Genomic DNA, 22,864 nt, shown 5'->3' on the forward strand with positions numbered 1-22,864 from the left:
TGTGATTATACAATACATACACATTCTAAAGAAATTAATACAATATACAAACTTGTAATTTTTAAAAAGTAAATTAGTGAAGCAAAAATGCATTTACATTCCCATGCAAGATTCACAGAATACAACATGTTGTCAAAACAATAAACTTAAAATATAAATACAATAAATTCAACATGATCAAATAATGCTGGTTTAATTTTAAGAAGACAAAATTGAATTATATTTTAAAAATACACAAAGTTGTAGCATTTTTAATATTTTTTTTAAAATAATGAAAAATAAAAACAAGTTCAACATTTTTATTATTTAGAAAGTAAATCAAATGTATTATTTATTAGAATGCACAATTTACGTTTAGACTGAATTACACTAAAATACATACTACATGATTGAGACAAAGTGTTTTAAAACGAAATGAAGTGTGATTTAAACAATACAAAAATAACTTTCAAAATCGAAGCTAAAATGGAATATTTGTTTTTTAATGAATGGATGAATGAATGGAATAGAAAATGGATGGTTGGCTGGCTGCTAACAAAAGCCAAGGGGAGGGGGGGGGGGGCTGCCCCTTCCCCATGCACTGCTGTGTACACATTTTCTTCCGAATTTCATTCCGAGCGGTCAGCCTCCAGGAATTCCCACGTGCACACTTCCGATCTCCTCCGGCAGTCCGCGAGGTTACGGGGGGGGGGGGGGGGGGGGCGCTCAGACGATCAAGATCAGCACACAAACAAAATGACGCCGGCCACTGAGAGGTCGCACGTGTCAGAAATTTCACATCGTTGCTGTCCAGTGAAAAACAAGTACCTTTTTAATTCCAAACACAAAACACACACACACACACACACACACACACACACAAAAAAAAAACCACACAAAATTTGGAGTTGCGCGTTTTTCATTTTTTCATTAATGTATGTACATTGGTGCTGTTTAAAAAAGAAAGAAAGAAAAAGCATTTCAAATTTTAAACAATCATAACTTTTTGGGTGTTTTTTTGGATTCAAAAAACATTCACCATCGCTTTTCAACAAGCGTGCATTTCAAAATACTTTTACTATTACTATTACTGTATTAAGATTTATATTGTTGGTGTCTAAAAAAAAAAAAAAAGAATGTCTCCAATTCTCCTCGCCCCTTTGTTCCTTTTATCCACCATGATTTTGTTGTTCTTCTTCTTCTGATAAAAAAAAAAAAAAAACAACATGTTATTTCCATCGTTTGGAAACTTTTACTAATGTTAAACGGATTGCATTAAAAAAAGTGAAAACGTTGCAAAATAAAAGCTTTTTTGTACTTTGAACGCTCTTAGCATTGAGACAATCAGATGTCGTCGTCCGCCCCACCCAAAAAAAAAAAAGAACAAACATACAAGTCATTTGCATATCTTCCATGGTGACGTCAAATTTGATAAGCATGGTTATCAAACAAAATATAAAAATAAATAAGCAAATAATAACAATCTTGGCATGGGCTCCAGCACGCCCGCGACCCTAGTGAAGATAAGCACTACAGAAAATGGTTGGATGGATGGATGGATCGGTGGATATGCACTTATCCATTAATTCCATGCATGAGAGTTGAAATGTGACCAATAAATATTAAAAAATTTGAAACTACGCTATTGAAGTTGACAAATTTATTGTAAGTAACAAATGTAACAATGGCTAAAAATGACTGACTGACTGACTCTCTCTCTAGCTGAGGAGCAGTTTCTCATAAATTCTCGTAAATCAAAACAAACAACAACAAAACAATTAATCAGCAGTTGTATGTTCAAATAAACGCAAATATTATGCATTTATTTTCTACTAAACACCAACAAAAAATGTAGTTTTTTAAAGCTATTTTATAACCAATAAATACAAAATGAATACCCTCATAAATGAATTAAAAATGAAACACATGCTTTAAGGTCCATATTACGCCAAATACTTACTTATTTGTTTAATATTTCTTAAATTCGTGTTACATACACCGAATAAAATATTTAATTTTCAGTTGCTCATGATTAAAATGTGATAAACTGGCGTAATTTCACCCATCTTTTCCTTGAAAACAATCGAACAATATGTTAATTTAACACATTTGGATGATTTGCAACCGATGTACCTGTTCAAAATGAACACCTTCAAAGGATTATTATTTTATTATTTATTATTATCATCAAAAGTGTCCATTTTTTTCAATAAAGACAAAATAAAAAAAGGGAGATAAAGTCGATTGACTTGAACAAATAAAAAGAATGTGGAAATTTCCATTGCTCTCATGTAATCATATTCAGATTGTAAATGTATCGACCATTACAAACACACACACACACACACAGAATTTAAAATCATTATGTAGATATTTTTATTTTTTGGAACGTTAAAAAAACCCTCAAAGTTAGTCTTTGGCTTTAAAAAAAAATAAAATAAATCAATCAAATCAAAAGACGTAGGTGAGGTTGAGAAACAAGAAGTGATCTGATTGGCTATGATCACGACCTCTTCTGCCATCTGATTGGCTGAAAGCAGATTGTCGCGTCCACGAAGAGCAGCTTCATTACGAAAGTGGATTTGAACGTCTCGACTCCACAGCAGCGACACTCGGAGCTCCCCGCCCCCCCGCGGTGCGTGTTGGCCCCTTTGGCCCCGGAACCCCCACGGGTGGACCCCCAGCATCATCCTCCTCAGGCTAAAGCGGAGTGACAGGAGCCCTCAGGGGGGCCTCATTAAATCCCCGAACCAAGAAGATGCTTAATCCACACACGCACACACACACACACACACACACAGACGCGCAGACACGCAGTAGAAAGATTTGCTAAAACAATTACAACTTTATACATACATAACATTATTATTTATCCATCCATCCATTTTCTGAGCCGCTCCTCCTCACTAGGGTCGCGGGCGTGCTGGAGCCTATTCCAGCTGTCATCGGGCAGGAGGCGGGGTACACCCTGAACTGGTTGCCAGCCAATCGCAGGGCACATACAAACAAACAACCATTCGCACTCACATTCATACCTACGGGCAATTTAGAGTTGTCAACATTATTATTATTATTATTATTATTTAAAAAAAACACGTATTATTGTTTTAAATAAAACTTCAAACAAAACGTTTTACGTTTTTGCATATAGTAACGTACACGTGGTGATAGTTTCATTTTTTTTTTTGTGTTTTCAGGATTTCTTATTTTATCAATAACCATGAAATAAGCGTGAGTGTGTGTATGTATTAACTGTTAATATTATTAAGGGAAGTTCAAATGAAATGTAAAATTTATATTAATTATCATTTCCATTTAACCTTATTCAAACTCACTTCATGTAAACAATTTAAAATATATAAATAAAGCAATTAAAAATGAAATTTTAATATTATTATTCCACCATGTTTCCATTTCTGTTTATTATACATATATACAAATAACTGAATATATAAAAAAATAAAAAATCCATTGGAAATATTTAAATGACACACGCCTCCACACACACGCGCGGAGAGACACGCACAAAAACACACGTACACGCGCACGCATGCATGCACGTACAAACATGGGCACAGGACTAATTGAACGTGTCAAAATCAATCAAATACACTTTATTCTCATCATTATTATTTTCTTGTATAAATCTTGAGTTATAATTTAACACAGTAGAAATATGCTTTCACAGTAAGTACATCAGTGCTTGTCCAAAAAGAGCACAAACACGCACGCGCGCACACTGAAAAAAAAACTACTTCATTTTCGGTTGCACATGATTAAAATTTTGGTAAACTGACATTATTTCTCCCTCTATTCCTCGAAAATAATCTAACAATATACTGTATTACAGTTTGACATATTTTGATCGTGTGCAACCGATGTTTGAATTAACTGAATTGAAAAGACTTAAAAGACGAACACGTACAGTAATGCCATTGCTTTGTTTTTGTTTAAATAATTAAAAGACTGTGGACAAACATTTTTACACATCTTACAAGAAATAATAATAATAATACAATACAAGAAATTCATATACTGCCATATCGTAACTGTCAATAAAATAATAATTTCTCCTTCGTTCATGTGACCGATAATTGAAAACAAATATTTTCAGTGAAATAAGAGAAATGTTATTGGCCACATCCAATACGAATTTCAATGTATTTTATTTATCTTTTTTATTTTTATTTTTTTGCATGTTTGCGTTTCAAATTTAGCGTTTTGTTGATTGCCAAAATGGCAAAATTTGGTTGAGGTTTTAAAAAAAAAATGTATATATATATATATATATATATATATATTGATATTGCTGTTAAAATAATAAATCGCTGCAGAATGAAAAGCAAGTATCTCCCAATTGCTTACTTTTTTGTCATTTCTATGTTTTGTGAAAACAACAACAATGTAAATAAAAACACAATTATAAATAAATAAAAAATATGAATGTAACAAAATATGTAGCGGCTTGCTTTTCGTTGGCTATTTCAAAAAGTAATGACATTACTGATATACCTAATGCATTCTTGTTGACAGTCGCACTAACAGTTAACATGAGCGTAAAGATTGTGCGTGCTTTTTGCGTGAAATTTTTTGTTATTTTTTTTTTTAGTCCATAAAAGGAAAAAAAAGTGCCACGTCGTTTTAAAATAAAAAATAATTAAAAAATGAAATGAAATATTGACAAAACCACAGCAAAAAATATCACGAAAAAGCCCTGCTGTTTTTTTAAAAACATTTTCAAAAATGACAACAATGATAAATATACACGCACAGGGGGCAATACATATTTTATGACGCGGCAAAAAAAAATGACCAGTAATCTCAAAAAAGGAAAGGTTTGTACGGAGCCACAGACATGACAGAGGGGGAAAAGAAATCATTCACACACACACACACACACACACACACACACTCACACACACACACACACACACGCACACACACACACACACACACACACACACAAATCGTTAACTTGTGGCCATGAAGTAGGTAAATTGTGCACACAAAATACATAAATAAAATTAATCTCTTTCCTGGACATTTGGGTAAGCAAATGAAACGCACCTTCTCTACTGCAGAATGTAACGTAGAGGCGAAGGTATGCTCCATTTGCTTACCCCCATAATCTAACGTAAAATGTTGTTGGGAATGATATTAAACCCATAAATTAGTATTTTGTGTGTACGTTATACCTATTTTGTGGCCATCAATTACAGTAAAATGGAGCCGTGCTGAGAGTTGAGGAAAACCATCAGTAACTGATGCCCCTCCCAAAAGATTTTAGCTTGCCAAAATAATTTTTTTAAATTGTAACTGTATTACGAACTATGACCCCAAAACACTTTAATATCATTTCAAAGTCATCCTACAGCTTTACCCTTCAAAATAAATGGCTTGCAGATGATTTTATTCCGAAAAACAAATGCACGGCAAGTGCGCCTATACTGTGCATGGACAAACGGCAGAGACTCTCAGTAACAACCCATGCTAAACCAAGCTCCTCTAGACATATAAAGATCTGAGAACTGTTTGGATGTAATACTTCAACATATTTTACTTCCTTGACACCAATTACTATTTTACTATTAGCCAGGGCTTTGTTGCCATCTAGTGACATCTTAGCGTGTTTTAGAAAGAGCCCCAAAACTGCAAATACGTGTTTTCAGCGATTACTGCCAATAGGCATTTATTCACTGTATTTTCTACCACTTACTACTATTTGTCCACGAGCCAGGGCTTTGGCGCCATTTCGTGGCATCCTCGGGCTTGACAGAAAGAGCACAAAATACACGGCCGCCGCGAATAGGTGAGTTTTTCAGTAAATAGCTAAAGAAACGTTCTACAGAAAAATACGTCTAGGTGAATTTGTGAAAAGCAAATTAGCAGGTGTTCAGAACAGTATTTTGTGGCCACAAATAAGCATTTTGTGCTCATGTTATATCTATATTGCGGCCATATTATTCCCCCCCCACGCCACATCACGTCTGGGGCTGGGTAAATTTGTCCTGGTGAAGATTTGACCTCAGCTCAGCCGCCCTCCCACCACACGGGGGCGCTACTGGACGGGCATGTAAGGCCAGTTGAAGCTGCCGCCCGACAGCAGCATGTCGCGGATGAGGGTCTCGATGGGCGTCTTGCCCACCAAGCGCACGAAGAACAGCTGCTCGATGACGGCCGACGACACGGAGCGCAGGGACGGCAGACGCAGCAGCAGGCGGCCGAAGCGGCTCGGTTGGTTCGGGTACTGGCTGCGCACGTACTCCTCGAGCGCGCACTGCGACTTCTCCTGCAGGCCCTCCACGTGCGCCGCATCCGACAGGCCGCACGCATCTGGCCGCGACGGGAACGGGAAGAGAATGCGGAAAAGGAACAAGGTGGGTCAAAAACTGGAGGCGGGCAAACTCTTGACAACTTTTCAGGGAAAATACATCTAAAGTCGAGTTTGGGCCACGATTATTCTATGGAACTATGCCTCCAAAGTCACCCAAAACAAAGAGTTCAGCCCTTGCAAAATTTTACTAACACTGATTTTATTTGATTTTTTTCCCCCGCTTGGGTTTTCTGTGACATTAATCTGACAAAACAACAGTAATGAAAAAAATCGGCATGCAAATATCAAGTACGAAACAAAATGTACATCCACCAACAAGGATCTCGCAAAACTTCAGTTCAGTGATCCAAAGATGTTGTTTTATTTTATTTTTTATTTATTTTTTGGGGGGGGGGGGGGGGGGGGCACTTATTGGGTAAAAAAAAAAGAACCATTGAAGTACAGTGGTACCTTGATTCATGAGTTTAATTTGTTCCATAACTAATTTACTGTATCAAATCAATATTCACCATTCAATGAATTGAAATGCCATTTATCCTTTTCAGCTCCCCAAATTACCTACATAAATCATGTTATGTTTTAGGAATATACCACTGTATTGTATAAAAACATCGTAAGAGAGCAATAATGTGGAATAACAAACATTGTGTAAGTGTAATAAGTGTACGTTGGGACAAGCCGAGTCACAATAACGACAACTGTAATGTCGTGTGCCTAATGAGTGACATCAGGAGACCGCTGGAAGTGCGTCGGCGACGGTCACGCTTTTTGTTTTCATTTTCACTTCACTCGTAGCTCAAGCTTGCTCTTAGTTAAAATTTTGCCCAGCAACACAAACAAAAATCGACCAAGTGTCGACTCGTAACTCGGAAAACATGAACGCTGGGATATTATTGCAGAGGGTCTCTCAAATATCCACACTCTCTGTTATAGTATATTGTAGCTACAGGGACCAGGACAGTTTTTCCTTGACAATTGCGCCATGTTGTACTGTATATGTAGTTAGTGGGATATGTGGTTTCCCAATAAGGCATTTCGTTGTTGTTCTTGGTTGTGTGTGCAGATGTGAGTCGCCGATTCACGATTTTCAAGTTCGGCCGCATCGCTCAGTGCTCGGCGAAGGAGCCATTTGCCATCTTCGGGCGCGACAGAAAGAGCAGAAAAATGCAAGGATCGTCACTAATCGGTGAATGAGTTGAGTTTGCGGGCGACGATTTGGGAATCTGCGAGGGTTTGCCGCATTCGTTAAAACGACGCCTCTGAAGTCACACAAAACAGAGTTCAAACAATGCAAGACTTAATTCACTTTCTTTGGCTATTTGGGTGAGACTCATTCGACCAAATTAGTTTAGGAAACAAAAGTGTAAAGCAAAATTTCAGAATTTCATATCAATCTCGTGAAACTCCACAGTTCAGTGAGCATCAAAGGATTGACTCAATGCTTTTTTTGGTGCCTTTTTTGTGACACTTCTTTGCCATGAATGTAAAAATGTAGAACGCATACAACTATAAAGTTGATCTATCTATCTATCTATAGGAGGGGTGTCAAACTCAAACTCACGGGGGGCCAAAATTAACAATTGGGACAACGTCGCGGGCCAAACTCAATATTTCTTGAAAAATCACTGCAATGTGCATGCTTCCCTTCTCTGCAGAAATGTAGCGTTAAAAGTTGATCATATGACAACAAACTTACATTTTGCTTCAACACTGAATCGGGAATAAACAAACTTTAATATTATAAACACGAAAAATCGAATTTGCGATAAAAGACATCGGTGATATTTGTTTGTTCTTTTTATTTAAATAGATAACATGAATTCTTCTGTCTCTCCATTTTCTATTTATCTATCTCCAACTACCCTTCTTTTTGATGGAAATCTTTTTTCAAAGGCCAACAGCAAAACAACCCCAAAAAATAAGAATGTCCTTCAATAAAAATCCAAACTTCAAACTATTAACAATCCCTACCTCGGAGTTGATAAAGGGCATTAAAAAAAATATATCAAATTCTGGCGACCAATTCAGGGTGAACCCCGCCCCTCGCCCAAAGATAGCTGGGATAGGCTCGAGCACGCCCGCGACCCTTGCGAGGATAAAGTGGTACAGAAAATGGATGGATGAATTCAATGATGTTATATTCTTTGTTAAAAGCCACGTTGCTCCGCACACGACAAACAGGTCTGTCTTTTACTTTAGTGAACAGATAATTTGCCTCCCACCTGTCTTGGAAGTGAACTGTTTTCCATCTTTTGTTTGGCCATTTTTGGGAAGGGGAAGTGTAAATTTGATCGAGGAGACTGGGAGCATAGTTGCTAATGACTGCAATAGAAAGGGAAGGGACGCTCGCCGGTCTAGACTGATGGAGCAACACACAAGCAAGGCATTCTGGGATTTGTAATATTAGTGGCGCATGTGCTATATACTGGCGGGCCAGCTCTAATACACATTTGATATGGTCTTGCGGGCCAAATATAATTACATCGTGGGCCAGATTTGGCCCCCGGGCCTGAGTTTGACATATAGTATCTCGCTAGCTAGACGGTTCGTAGTCTATTATGATCTGTAATGAATAGAAAATGTGTATTTATATTCTCACATTAGCTTTTTATTCTGAAAAACACATTGCACTCCCTTACATTTTATGATTTCATTGATTGTCATTCAAAGAATAAAACATGGTAATGTGATTTTATCTTAGCGAGTGAATTTGAATGTCAAATCAAATATTAAATCTGCTCACAACTCATCAAAATGGGACATTTCAAAATGATATTATGACATCAAACTAAACGACACAATCACGTAATGAGTCTGTGGCTTCATTAGATCAACAGCGCATGAACGTCCGAGACCACAACAACAAATCTGCAAGCCGCCGCCGAGATAAACATCCAGCACGACCTCGTTTGACCCGCTCGCTCGGCACGCCACCGCCAAGATGGCCGCCGCCAAATGTAGGACATCGCGCTGCAACGTGGCAGCAGCAGAAGCAGCCAGTGTTCACATACGCTGTCATGTGTCCCGTTTTGATGACACGTGTACACACGGACTCATATGGACCCAAACGCAGCCTCATAAAGAACTTGCTGCCAGCAAACAAGAAATATGCCTACAAACACAGCATAAAACAACAATAAACACTAGATCTACTTTAAATGTGCCATGAAACAACACAAAATCCACTCTGCAGTGAAAAACAATACAGCATCTGCTTTAAACATGCCATAAAACACTAGACAATACAGTAAATGGACTTCCAACAACACAAAACCTATTTTAGAATTACCATAGAACAACATTATTGTTGAATATGCCAATAAAAGCAAGATTATGCAGTAAATATAAAAGCCATAGAATGACAGTCAATCTAATGCGCTATCGAAAGCTCTGCCATATGCCATAAAATACTATACGTGAAATAGACTTTAAATGTCATAAAACAACACAAATTCTACTTTATCCTGTACCATTTTATTAATATGCCATAAAAGAACACTGCACATCAAATGTACCATAAAACAACACAACATATACTTAACATATGCCAGAAAACAATGCTAGAAACTACATGTACTATAAAGATGCCACAAAAAAAAACTCTGTACTTTAAGTGTGCCATAAAACAAGACAAATTATTCTTTAAATATGCTATAAAACAACACTATACACTGAATGTACTTTAAAACAACATAATACACTAAATTGACCAAATATGCCATAAAACAGCACTAAATAACAGCACTATAATTGGAAGAAAAAAAACAAAAACCACAAAACTAAATAAATGTACTTATAAATGTAAAACTGCACTGAAATAAATCAAAAATCAAATCAATCAAAACACAACTAGAGCATTTTTGGCAGCAAAGAAATATCATATTTTGGGGGGAAATGATTAGTAAATTAAAGTATGGCCCGAGTAGTTATTTTTTGCAATGCAATGCAAAAATAAAGGATATGAGATTTGATTCTTCTTCCACACTACATAATTGATGCAGTTCTTTTTTTTTTTTTTTTTTTCCCCCCCATGACACACGTCTGTCGCTTTAAGGGCGGCCTTGTTCAAGCGAGTCAAGTGAGGTTACTGCGCTGACTGAACCTCTTACATAAGATGCTGCTGCTTTTTGTAAATACGTATACATTTTTTATCGCATAGTACTATTTTATTTCCCTCTTTTATGCTGCCTAACATATTGAGTTTGGAAGATGGATGCTTTTTAAAAATGTGTCTCCAATGACACATTTTGGGAGCAGTCAAACGAGGTCACTGATGCCTCACTGAAGCCTGCAGACAACATAAAGTCTAATAAAATGTAATATGCCTAAATTTGATTTGGAAAGGGTCCAATGAAATGCAATTTTAAGAAATATTTTGACTGGGGAAAAAATTGCTGAGGTTTCTGTGAAACGCAGTAAAAATAATAAAGACAAAAACACTTATTTCCACAATCCCCATATATTGTTGTTTCCCCCCAAAAATACAAAAATTAATCTTTCTACAAAAATTGTAATTTAATGTTGATCACAACAATTAAGACTTCACAAACCTATTTTAAATGTCTAAAAGCATTTTTTATTCTTTTATTCTTAATTTTGTATTTTTTATGTCCTTTGTTTCTAAATCTGACTTGACCAAAAAGTTATTTGTTTTATTTATTGATTTGTTGCTTATATAATACATTATTAGATTTGACATTTTTAAAATATATGTAATGTAACAACAACAACAACAATAATCATAATTAAGATTCCTAAACAAAAATATTGCATGGTGGTCGATTGGTTAGCACATCTGCCTCAATCACAGTTCTGAGGACCGGGGTTCAAATCCCGGGCCCGCCCGTGTGGAGTTTGCATGTTCTCCCCGTGCCTGCGTGGGTTTTCTCCGGGTACTCGAGTTTCCTCCCACTTCCCAAAAACATGCATGCTAGGTTAATTGAAGACTCTAAATTGCCCATAGGTGTGAATGTGAGTGTGAAAGGTTGTTTATTTCTATGTGCCCTGCGATTGGCTGGCGACCAGTTCAGGGTGTACCCCGCCTCTCGCCCAAAGATAGCTGGGATAGGCTCCAGCACGCCCGCGACCCTCGAGAGGATAAGCGGTACGGAGAATGGACATTACAGGGAGCGAGGGATAATGGGCACTATTCAAAATACCAGAGGACATTGTACATAAAATAAATAAGAATAATAAAATAAATAACAATATCATTAGTATTAATAACAACAGTTGGCCAGAGCCAACTTATTCAGCCAGAAAAGCCTCATTGAGTTTTCAAACCTCTTTTACAAGAGTGTCCTGGTCAAAACACAACATCAGAAGCACTGATCTGCATTTACATTTTACATTAAAATACATTGATTTAATCCCAGCTGTCCATTATATTCCTTTCAAAGTACGTGTCATGGCTGCTCAACTTCCAGTCGTGTGTGGGTTAGATTTTTCTTGTCCAATTAGATTTCAGCTTCTGTTGCCATGTTAATGTAATTTGCCCAGTACCTTCAGTGTGCCATGAGTCTGGGCCCATGACACATAGGGTGGATCTCAAGTCTCTTAAACAACTCATTCGCTGCCATTGACGGCTATAGAAGTCAAATATCCCTTTTAACTTGGAGGGCTGGCAGTGAACTACTGAGCTGGCAGTGCGCAACGTTACTAGCTCCTCGTTACATTGAAAGAGACCTGGAAGTTGTTCTCATGGTGCCATATTACGGAGCGTATCGTCTTAAATGCGCATTGAGGCGTGAGGATCGAGGACCGAGCATCGTGGAGGTTCTGCAAGCTATCTTAAATCAAGGGACCACTGATGTATCCTATGTGGAAGTCTTCTTGCTCCTCAACAGTAAAGTATGAAAATGGGCGTGTACCAACTAAATAGTAAATGGAACGGGACTTCTAATTAAGTAGTTAAGCTTCTGTTTGAGTAATTCCTTGATTATTTTAGTTTGGATATACATATTTTGACGAGTGTCTGTTCTATTCTGGGCAGTATTTATTACTAATATGACTTATTAGAGTGGTTCATGGTTATTACACCTAAACAACCACCTAGTACTAATGAGACTGCCATTTGGTCAAATGCATTTGGCCACGTAAAGAAAATAAGAATGTTTAAGATGGTTCTACTCTGTTTTTGCATTCAACGTCATGCATAACACACCAACACTGTATGTATACATGTTTACAAGTCAGTTCAAACATGTGAGGTGTGAGGGTGGCGATGGAGACGCGCTTGGGATAAACCACTCACAATCGTCTGTGCATCCACAAAGTTGTGAAGAGTAACGGCGTTGATCATATCTGGCTTTAATTTACTCACACTTGAAATACAAGACATAAGGGGACATATGTGGTTATAGTCATAATTCAGCCACAGAGATGGTTGCCGTTCGACACTCATCAATGACGTAACATCATCTTTAGTTGCCGTCTCCATCAAATGACTTCACCGAGGAACAATCGTCTAATTTCTGCTAACATTTGTCCATCCTCCCCCCTCGCTCCTCTCTCAATCTCCTCGGGATTTCTGGTGGGAGGCGCTAGCATGTAAACAGAGGAGTGCGGGAGTTGCAATTAGAGAAATGAGATAAGCCCATAGACACAATTAGTAACGGCTGTTTTTTTTTTTTTTTTTCACCAATCAAATTTCAGATTCACCACCCTCAGTCTGTATACAGGCTCAGAGTGATGCTGGCAATTGTCCGTCCTCTGATTGGTTGATAAGAGCTATAAGTAGTTTTGCCTTGCGCAGCCAATTAATAAGGATGAGCGTGGGACAATGCGAAGCGGGAAAATGGTCTTGTTATCTTAAATCCAAGAATTCATATTTTATTCCACTGGTTTTAAACCGGCGGCACGGTGGACGGCCATTGTGGGCCCCGCCTCCTGCCCAATGATAGCTGGGATAGGCTCCAGCAGTCCTGCGAGCCTTGTAAGAGGTTGATTAGATCACTTAAGTCTCCACTGAAGGTCAGGTCTGAAATGGACCGCTTGCCACTGGTTGTCCTCATATTTGGAAGTGCCCGTTGAGCACTGTGCCCACCCACTCCGCAAGTTGTTCCGCCGCCTCTGAGGGTGTGCGTGCGTGTCTGTGTATATATGCGTATGTGTGTGTGTGTGTGCGCGTGTGTGTGCACGCGTGCCTGTGCTTGTGTGTGTAAAACTGTGCATCTCTGACAAAACCCCGGCCCCAGCCCGGCCCCCCCGAGCAAAATTGGCCTAAAACCGCCACTGCACAGGGTGGGCTGGTGAGCGGGAGCTTGGCGATGACGTCACGTACCTGTGGTGAACAGCACGACTGCCTTGAGGCACGTGTACTCCGCCGAGTCCACGTGCAGCGTCTTGAGCTTCTCCACCTGCTCCTGGAAGACGCGAATATGGTCCATGAAGGCCACCACGCGCTCGGCCGACATGGGAGCGGCGTGCAGGCCGGCGGCGGCCAGCAGTGGCGCCACGTGCACCGGCATGGCGCACTGGGCCGCGTTAAGCACGAACAGCTCGCTCCAGGTAAGCCGCAGCAGAGCCACCTGGTCGGACACCTGCAGGTCGGGGAAGAACGGGATGTTGCGGGCCCACTCCACGGCGCTGAACAACATGCGCGCCGCCAGCTCGCAGATGTTCTCAATGCCCACCGCGCCGCCGCCCGGCAGGCACTGGGAGCCGAAGCGCGACGTTGCGTAGGGCTCAGCCCGCAGTAGCAGCGAGATGTAACCTGACAGGTAAGAGTGGCACTGTAAGGGCTCGCCCGTGCTGAGAGAGAACTGGCCGTGAAACGACTGTGCCGGGGGGAGGCGGCCTCTCTGCACCGCTGAAAAATAGAAAACAATGAAAACAAGGGAGACAGAGGACTAAAAGAAGATGAAGCTACTTGAAATGTGCCATAAAGCAACACTAAATATACACAAATGTGCCATGAAAGAATTATACTATAAGAATTATACTGTAAATGTTCCATAACACAACACTGTACTATCAACAAACTTAAAACATGAAAATGATGAAACAACACAAAATCTACTAAATACAGTGGGAGGAAAAGGTACTGTTCGTGAACCCTTTTGAATTTCCTGTCAGGATGAATTTGGACCATTCCTCTTTACAAAACCATTGCAAGATTCCTGGGATGTCTGGTGTGAATAGCGCTCTTGAGGTCATGCCACAGCTTCTCAATAGGGTTGAGGTCATGACTTTGACTGGGCCACTCCAGAACACATATTTATTTCTTCTTCTGCATTTTGGATCATTGTCCTGCAGCAACACCCATCCTCTTTTGAGCTTCAATTGTTGGCCAGTTCTTCGGCAAAAGTTTATTTTGATAAACTTGTGAATTCATTTTCCCATTGCTGATAGCAACCTGTCCAGGCCCTGAGGTAGAAAAGCACTCCCATACCATGATTCTCCCTCCCCCATACTTCACAGTTGGGATAATGTCGTGGGTAATGTTCCTCCTAAACAATTCAACTTTGGTTTCTTCTGTCCATAGAATATTTTTCCAGTAGTGGTGTGGAACATTCAAGTGCTCTTTATAAAACTTCAAACGTGCAGCAATGTTTTTTTTTTTTTTTTTAGACTGGAACGTGTTCTTCTTATCCCATAAACCCCATTCTCGTGTAATGTTTTAGGTTTGGTAGATTTGTCGACTAGTGATTTCTGCAAGTCTTCAGCTGACACTTGACGGTTCTTTTTTACCTCATTGAGCATTCTGCGCTATCGATTTGTCTAACCATGGACTGACGAACAGTAAGTCTTTTAGAGATACTTTACTTTTGTAAACTTTTCCAGCTTTATAGAAGTTTATATATAAAATCCTGACCTCAACCTGACTGAGAGTTTGTGACATGACCTCAAGAGAGCTGTTCACACCAGACATCCCAGGAATCTTGCTGAACTGTAACAGTTTTGTAAAGAGGAATGGTCCGAAATTCAACGTGATCGTTGTGCACATCACGTACAGGAAATGTTTGGTGGAGGTTATTGCTGCCAAAGGAGGATAAGCCATCCATGCATCCATTTTCTGTACCGCTTATCCTCACAAGGGTCGCGGACATGCTGGCACCTATCTCAGCTGACTCTGGGCAAGAGGCGGGGTACACCTTGAGCTGGTCGCCAGCCAATCGCAGGCCACATATAGACAAACAATCACGTTAGGATGTGGAAGGAAACCGGAGAAAACCCACGCAGGCACGGGGGAGAACATGCAAACACCACACAGTGCTAACCACCGTCGCGCACCGTGCTGCCCAATACTATATATATATATAAATATAAATATATATATATACATATTTCTCTCTCTCTCCCTCTCTGTATATATATATATATATATATATATATATATATATACACAAAATATCAATAAAAATGAGAAAACATTTTTGTGTGGTATCAGCGTAACCAGACTGTTTATTCTTGTGCTTTAAATGAAGACCAGACCACATTTTATGACCAATTTATGAAGAAACTTATGAAATTCCAAAGGGTTCACATACCTTTTCCTCCCACCATATGCCAAAACAACACTATGCACTAAATGTGCCATAAAACAACGCTAAATATACTTTAAATGTGTCATAAAAGAACATTGTATCATAAATGTACTTAAAACATACCATAAAAAAAGGGCCATGAGACAACACAAAATATTCAGAACTATTCCATAAAACTGCTCTTTCCACTAAATGTGCCACAAACAAAAACATACTTTGAAAATGCCATAAAACATTATACACTAAACGTGCCATAAAAAAGCCCACCAAATATACTTTAATTATATCATAAATCAACATTGTACAATAAATGCATCCAAAACATGGCACGAAACAACACTAAATCTACTTTAAATATGCCATAGAACAAGTGTATACACACTTTATATACATAAATGTGTCATAAAACAACCCGAAATCTACTTTAAATATGCCATAAAACAACACATTACATTTATTCTGCCATAAAACAACACTATATAAACTTTAACTGTGCCCTAAAACAACATTATACAGTAAATCTCCTTAAAACAATGTACTTTAAATTAAACACTGCAATAAATACAGATGGCAGACACCAACAACAGCACTAAATATATATAAGGGTGTCATAAAACAACACGTTAAATGTGCCATAACACAAGACTAAAACTACCTCACATATGCTTCAAAACAACACTACACCATATAGTTGAAATGTGCCATAAAAACAACACTAAATACATATCACTGTGCCATAAAACAACACGGAATACACTGTAAATATGCCATAAAACAACACCTAATATATGTAAAATACAGTTACCATAAAACAACACAATACAATAAATATAGTTTATATACACTGAAACCCCCCCCATTAAATCTACTTTAAATGTGTCATTTAACAACAGCAAATATGCCATAAAACCACACTGTACACTTTAAAGACGGGAGAGGATTAAAATGGATTCTGGATCGCGTGCAAGCCTCTCCGCCGTCACGCCAGGGGGGGTTTGGAGAGGTGCTAAATTTAGGACTGGTTGTCTTCTTGGCGTCCCGGTTGGTTTCACCCTCCCACACACACACACACACACACACACACACACACGGACCCATGCCCCACCTCCTCAACTTCTTGCCTGAAACTTTGCCTCCACCCAAACACACGAAATGCCATTTCATCTGGAATGGATCCCGATTTGTTTACATGGGGCCAATTCCGATCATGTACACTTGATATTACTTGGGTGATAATTCAGAGTACACACACACACACACACACACACACACTTACTTGTCACATTTTGTTTTTACTTTTATTAACCTTCTTTGGGGTCTTACTAAATTTTGGGTGAAATATTACTCTTTCTAATTTTCATTTGATGATTTGTTTACATTGATATGATTCAGGTCAATTTGCATTGGTGATATTATTTGGATGGTAATTCAGAGTGCAGTTTATACACATTAACAATGCAACCCATATAAAGGCTCATTAATTAAACCTTTTATAACCTTTTTCTGATTGGCTGAGATAAATCTTATGGTACTATATATATTTTATGGCATCCATATTGACTCCTAGTTACAAAATTTGTTTCCTGAGTTGATTTGGCAATTGTAAATTGCAATTTTGAGAAAAGGTTGCCTGTATTAATTTTGATTTCAATATTTATTTTATTCCAAATGTGTTTGACCATTGTGTTTGAATTGAAATTCCAAATTGTATTATTGGAATCCAGAACATTATTAAAATGTTTGCTCTTTACTTTTGTCATTTTTAAACCCTTCTGTTTGTATTTGTTTTTATATGATCAGTCTGATATTGTCTTTCATTATATTTAATAATACTATATTTTATTTTCTCTTCATTTGTTGGCTGAGATAAATAACACTATTCTCCACTACCTTAGGGTGTCTAATCTGACTGAGGTTGTAGTTACTGAATGGGCCCTATTTTACTTTAAATTTCTTTCCTCCAAATTCGTCATCATTTTTGTTATATTTTTAATTCTGGTACATCAAATGTTTAATTTCTCTTTAATCTAGGCCCAGAATTACTATTATTTGGGTTTAATATAAATTCCAGAAGAAGGCCATTCATTATTATTATGTTTTTTTTAGAATTTACTTTTTAAATGTAATCTATTTTAAAAAAAATGGTTAGGGTTTAATTTTGGGGGGAAAAAAGTTCAATGAGACAAGGTATCAGAGTTTTGATTTTAAATGATCTTTTAAATGTAAAAGAGAAAATATTTTTTGTGTCCATTTTTTTTCAAAATTGTAAATGTGAAAGTTAAAAGATCTAAACTATTTTTTTTTTTAAATTCTGTGAGAGTGTGAGTTAAATTTGCCCTCAAGCGATGATAGAAAACACATACATCACAATGTTTTCATTCAAAAACATACAGTAGATGCCATACCAATACAAATAACATTTTGCTTTGTAACCAAACACCAAGCTGAGATTTATTTTTGTCCTAAATATGTTGAACTGCTTAGTATATGTTATATTTGTTTTGAACGTGGCCCCCAGTGGACATCCCCGAACTGACAAAAAGGTGTTCAATAGAGAATTTAACTTTGAAATGAGGTGTGAATTTCCAAAGAGCTGAAAAGCTGGGGAATTAATTGAATTGTCAAAATATTGAATGTGATACTTGAAGTTGGAATGATTTGAATAGATCAAGAGTTGAGGAAGTGAATATGTAACATGTCTGTTAATATCTCTTAATTGAGAATTGAATTGTGAAAATGTGGGAATTTTGGGAATGTGATAAGTATTTCGCAAGCTATAAATACGTCAAGTGCCTGCATTAATTTGCCAATGTTGTCAAGGAAAATGGAACAATGACAAGTATAGGAATGTGGCAATGTAGAATAAATTGATTTGCGAATTTGGGGAATGCCATAAATACTTCTCAATATGTCATGAATGGGCTGAACATTTTGAAGTGAAAATGGTTTGAATTGCTCAAGAAATGTGGAGGGAGGCTGCAATATGGAAATTGTTTTGCACTGGTTTGGGAATATTGAAAAATGTGAATTTGGGGGAATGTGATGAATAGTTCTCGACATGTCCCGAATGAGCAAAAGCTGGAATCCTCTGTGAAATATGGAAGTATGAGTTGAATTTGATACATGTCTCCATTTCAAAGGGAATTATTTTCATAGAAAATCTGGAATTTTCGGTAAAGTAGGACTTTGGGGAATATGACAAATAGTTCCCAATATGTGCTGTATAAGGTGAATGACTACGTCGAAATTGTAATGTTTTGGAGCACTGAAAAATGCGGAAGGAGAAGAATTGGCGTATACGATAGAGAATGGACCCGATTGGGGCGGCTGGCGCGTACCTTCCCTCCGCATGCCCACTTTCAGGCACTTCTTGAGACGGCAGTATTGGCACTGGTTGCGGTGGTGCTGGTCGACGGGGCAGGTTCGGCTGGCCCGGCAGGTGTAGCTCAGGTTGCGGCGCACGCTGCGCTTGAAGAAGCTTTTGCAGCCCTCGCAGGTGAACTGGCCGTAGTGCTTTCCGCTTGACTTGTCGCCGCACACGATGCACTCTATGTGCGCGCTCGCCTGCTTGTCGGACGACGACGACGACGACGACGACGAAGAAGAACTATTGTTGTTGTTAATAGTGGTGGTGGTGTTGGGTGGTGCTGCAGCCGGGGGCATCTCCAGGGAGGCCGGCGGTGGGTTCATGTGCACAGGCAGAGCAACGTGCGACACCGGGGAGGAGAGCGTGCCCTCCTCTGGGTTCCTCCACGCCACCATCGCCATGTCCGTCACTAAACTCCCCCCACCTCTCTCTTCTCTATTTTTCTTGTCAACACCACTTAAGATGATAAAGTGACAAAAGAATTAAAGACGCTCATTCGGATGACATCCACAGAGAAAGAAGAGGAGCGTCCATGGAGATCACCCGACAAGCTTATCCTATGTAAAACAAACAAAACAATGAATAAAAAAAAGAAATCAAATCCACGTCCTGGTCCTCCAGCTTGTTATAACCAACTCTCCAGGCAGGGCTTGCTCCCCCAAACGGTACCAATGAAGCACATAAAGAAGAAGAGGAGCAGCACGTGTGGTGGTCTGATGGGTCTGATGATGTTTTTGAGCTCCACGACTGAAGAGGACGAGGAGGAGCTGATGATGTCACATCAGCCGTGACGTAGTCACGGGAGGCGTGGTTAAAAGCAAGAGGAGAGTGTGTGTGTGTGTGTGTGTGTGTGTGTGCGTGTACGACAATGCGTGTGCTTGTGTGTGCGTGCACGCGTGCACGAATGTGTTTGTACGTCGCGTGTGCGTAGGCTGCACTGACCACGTGACCTGTGTTTGTGACCCTTTGCTGCATGCAACAGCAGCAACATGACTCCCCCTGGTGTTACCAAGGAGTAGTGCATGACACTATGTTCATCCCCGCTGTGAATGCTCGGAAAGCAAAGGTTTCATAATGGTGACAGTTTGACCCAGGAACAGATTATTTGGGTCAGCTTCATATCGGAAATAATGGAGGTAATCTGTTCCAGGGTCGAATGTCACCATACAAAGAAAACTTGATCTTCAAACTAGTTCTATCAAACTCGTGTAGATAATAAGTTTACCATTGTACAAATAAGAAATAACACTTTACTCACCCATTGGCAGCGCTGGACTGTAACTGTCATCTACATTGTGTAGTTCAACATAGTTCAACAGTACATTGTTTTGTTGTACATTGTGTACATGCAGTTGTCCACACCTGGTCCTCACAAGCCAATATGTGTTGATGCTAAGTCGTGTGTAAATGCTGTTTGACTCACTGCTGCAAACATCCTCAGGCAGGCCCAGCGTCCAGACACGTCGTCGCACACTGACAAAGGGCCAGATAGGGTAAAGGACACAAGGGGCACACACTGGGGACATAAGAAAAGACAGAAGGGGGGCAATATGGGTGACAAGAAAAGTGCATGGGGGTAGGGAATGGGATATGGGTACACAAGAAGGGGGGTGGGGGCGGGGGAGCACATGGGGCCCACAATCGGGACACAAAGGGGAAACGTAGGGCACACATCAGGTCCATAAAAAGGTACTCTACAAGGGGAACAATGGGGGTACATGAGGGGAAATAAGGGGCACACAATGGAAGACACATGTGGACACAAAGGAGAGGTACAAGAGGGGACGCAAGAGAAAAAGGGGGGCATGTGGGGGTCATAATTGGGACACGAGGCGGGAATACGTGGGGGCTACAATGGTTTTAGGAGAACACCATGGCATGGGGGCACAAGGTAAGACAAGGGGGGTACTTGAGGGACACAAGGACGTACGGGGTACACAAGAAGGACGCATTGGGACACAAGGAAAAAAGAGGCACAAGTGGGACCCGAGGGGGAAACATGGGAGACCTATCAGGTATGTAAGGCCTTCATTAAAAAGGTACAAAGACAAGAAACAGGGTACACTCGGGGGGCGATTGGGGCACCCATGGAGAACGTATGGGGGACACAAGTAAGACAACGTGAGGGGTGGGGTGCATCAGGGTTGACACCATTGACAGGAAAAGAGTGCTTCATGGTCACGTTTCACAATTTTACAAAATGTTACACAATTTTAACACACCCACGCCAATGTCTTTATGGTAACGATACTGGCAATGGGATGGATGCCATGGATGCAATGGATGAGAGAACCCTGTGTCTTCTCTCAACCGACCATTGACCGCAGTTAATTGACGACACGGCATTTGAAATCGACAGGGCAACACGCTGCTGAAATCCGCTCAAAGACGCAACTGCAAAAAAATGTGTGATTGTGATTGTGATTGTTTAGATGCGCCATGAACAACACATTGACGCCTGAAGGGTAAAAGCAGAGAAGATTTTTGGGTGTCTGTCTGGGAAGTTTCGGAAGGGTCCTTTGCAGTGACGCTCCATGCGATCGGACAGGTGGCGCTAGTGCCACTGGGCACGAGTGACACAGGTGATTTTCAAGGTCAGTTAGCACCAGTGAGCGTGATTCGCAGAGACTGACGTGAGCGTGTTCACGACAGGTGCACCCAATCCCACTTGACTCATCAAACAAGGCCATGTTTGAGTTGGCCGTGTATGTGAATGGACAGACATTATCTATAGAACTGACATGTTTAGTATGTGACTGGTCAGAAATATTAACATTATGGGATATATTTTTGGGACTGTCGTAAATCCAGCGCGGTGCATGGCGTAATTTTGTGAGGAGGCGGGTGTTGGTAATTTTGTGAAACGACTTACCCAAGCACATTTAAAGGATGGACGTCTGCGCCCATGCGGGCGTGCTCACAATTGTGTCCAATCGAAGCGGCTCCTCTTATTCCCTTTAAATGCGTCGCACGAGTGGCGAACTGACAGTCGTTGGCATGAGAAGAAGAAACCGATTTGCTCAAGTCCGGGAGGTCGGAAGCGCACAAGGCACATTTATACGGAACTCTACGGGCAGATGATGTAAAGTTGGCTAGGGAGGAGATTGCAGCTCTGTGCCGGGAAGTGGGCACTTGGAGACTGTCTCCACCATGATCATTGTTGTGTCATCTTATTGTATTATTATAATATGCTTGTATTTGAATAGAATTGGTCTGGGGAGAAAACATTGAGTAACTCAGATAAATTGACTACTAAAATAGACCGAGACAAAATTTTTGCCTCAAAGCTCCGCTGCAACCATGTTTGCATCCGAACCATGTTTTCCACACGGACGCACGCACGGATGCACGCACTCACTCTATGGTTGGGGCCACTGTTGATGCGGCCAGTGATGAATACCAAAAAAGACAAAAGATGGCCAAGGTTTGGGATCACTTTCAATTAAAAAAGGACAAAAATAAGGTGGTATGTAACTACTGCAAAGCGTAGCAGGCAATTATTCGATGGAATAATTGATAGGACAATCGATTCTAAAAAGATTAGTTAGTGGCAGCCCTCGAATCGACAACCCTTTGTTAACATTATGTGTATATGAAAGAACACATTTACAATCTCCATCATGTGTGACTGAGAGATGTTTACATTATGTTTATGTGACCGGGCTGGCAGATGTTTACGTTGTGCGTGTGAAAGGA

General features: G+C 39.8%; 1 protein-coding gene across 5 annotated transcripts; it reads right to left on the minus strand.

The window, feature by feature from the left end:
* Positions 1-297: 297 nt before the first annotated feature.
* Positions 298-19,897, minus strand: LOC133398895 (COUP transcription factor 2-like). 5 transcript variants are annotated; one of them, XM_061670067.1, is made up of 3 exons: positions 19,140-19,897; positions 13,596-14,027; positions 298-807 (listed from the first exon to the last, which is right to left on the minus strand). In XM_061670067.1, the coding sequence occupies exons 1-3, from the start codon at positions 19,567-19,569 to the stop codon at positions 482-484; spliced, it is 1,188 nt and encodes a 395-aa protein (XP_061526051.1). In that variant the 5' UTR covers positions 19,570-19,897; the 3' UTR covers positions 298-481. The 5 variants fall into 5 exon arrangements, with proteins under 5 accessions (XP_061526051.1, XP_061526047.1, XP_061526055.1 ...); XM_061670063.1 differs by having other exon boundaries at positions 13,596-14,123; XM_061670071.1 differs by lacking the exon at positions 298-807 and adding an exon at positions 1,112-1,180 and having other exon boundaries at positions 13,596-14,123.
* Positions 19,898-22,864: the final 2,967 nt, after the last annotated feature.

The sequence above is a fragment of the Phycodurus eques genome, chromosome 2 (assembly GCF_024500275.1).
Source record: "Phycodurus eques isolate BA_2022a chromosome 2, UOR_Pequ_1.1, whole genome shotgun sequence".
Classification (NCBI taxonomy): Eukaryota; Metazoa; Chordata; class Actinopteri; order Syngnathiformes; family Syngnathidae; genus Phycodurus; species Phycodurus eques.

Coding starts and splice junctions, on each gene's coding strand:
- LOC133398895 (XM_061670063.1), bottom strand. CDS start 19,569: ATGGCGATGGTGGCGTGGAGGAACCCAGAGGAGGGCACGCTCTCCTCC. Junction 14,124..19,139: donor AGTGGGCATGCGGAGGGAAG/GTACGCGCCAGC, acceptor TCTATTTTTCAG/CGGTGCAGAGAGGCCGCCTC. Junction 808..13,595: donor AGTCGTGCTGTTCACCACAG/GTACGTGACGTC, acceptor GGAATTAAAAAG/GTACTTGTTTTTCACTGGAC.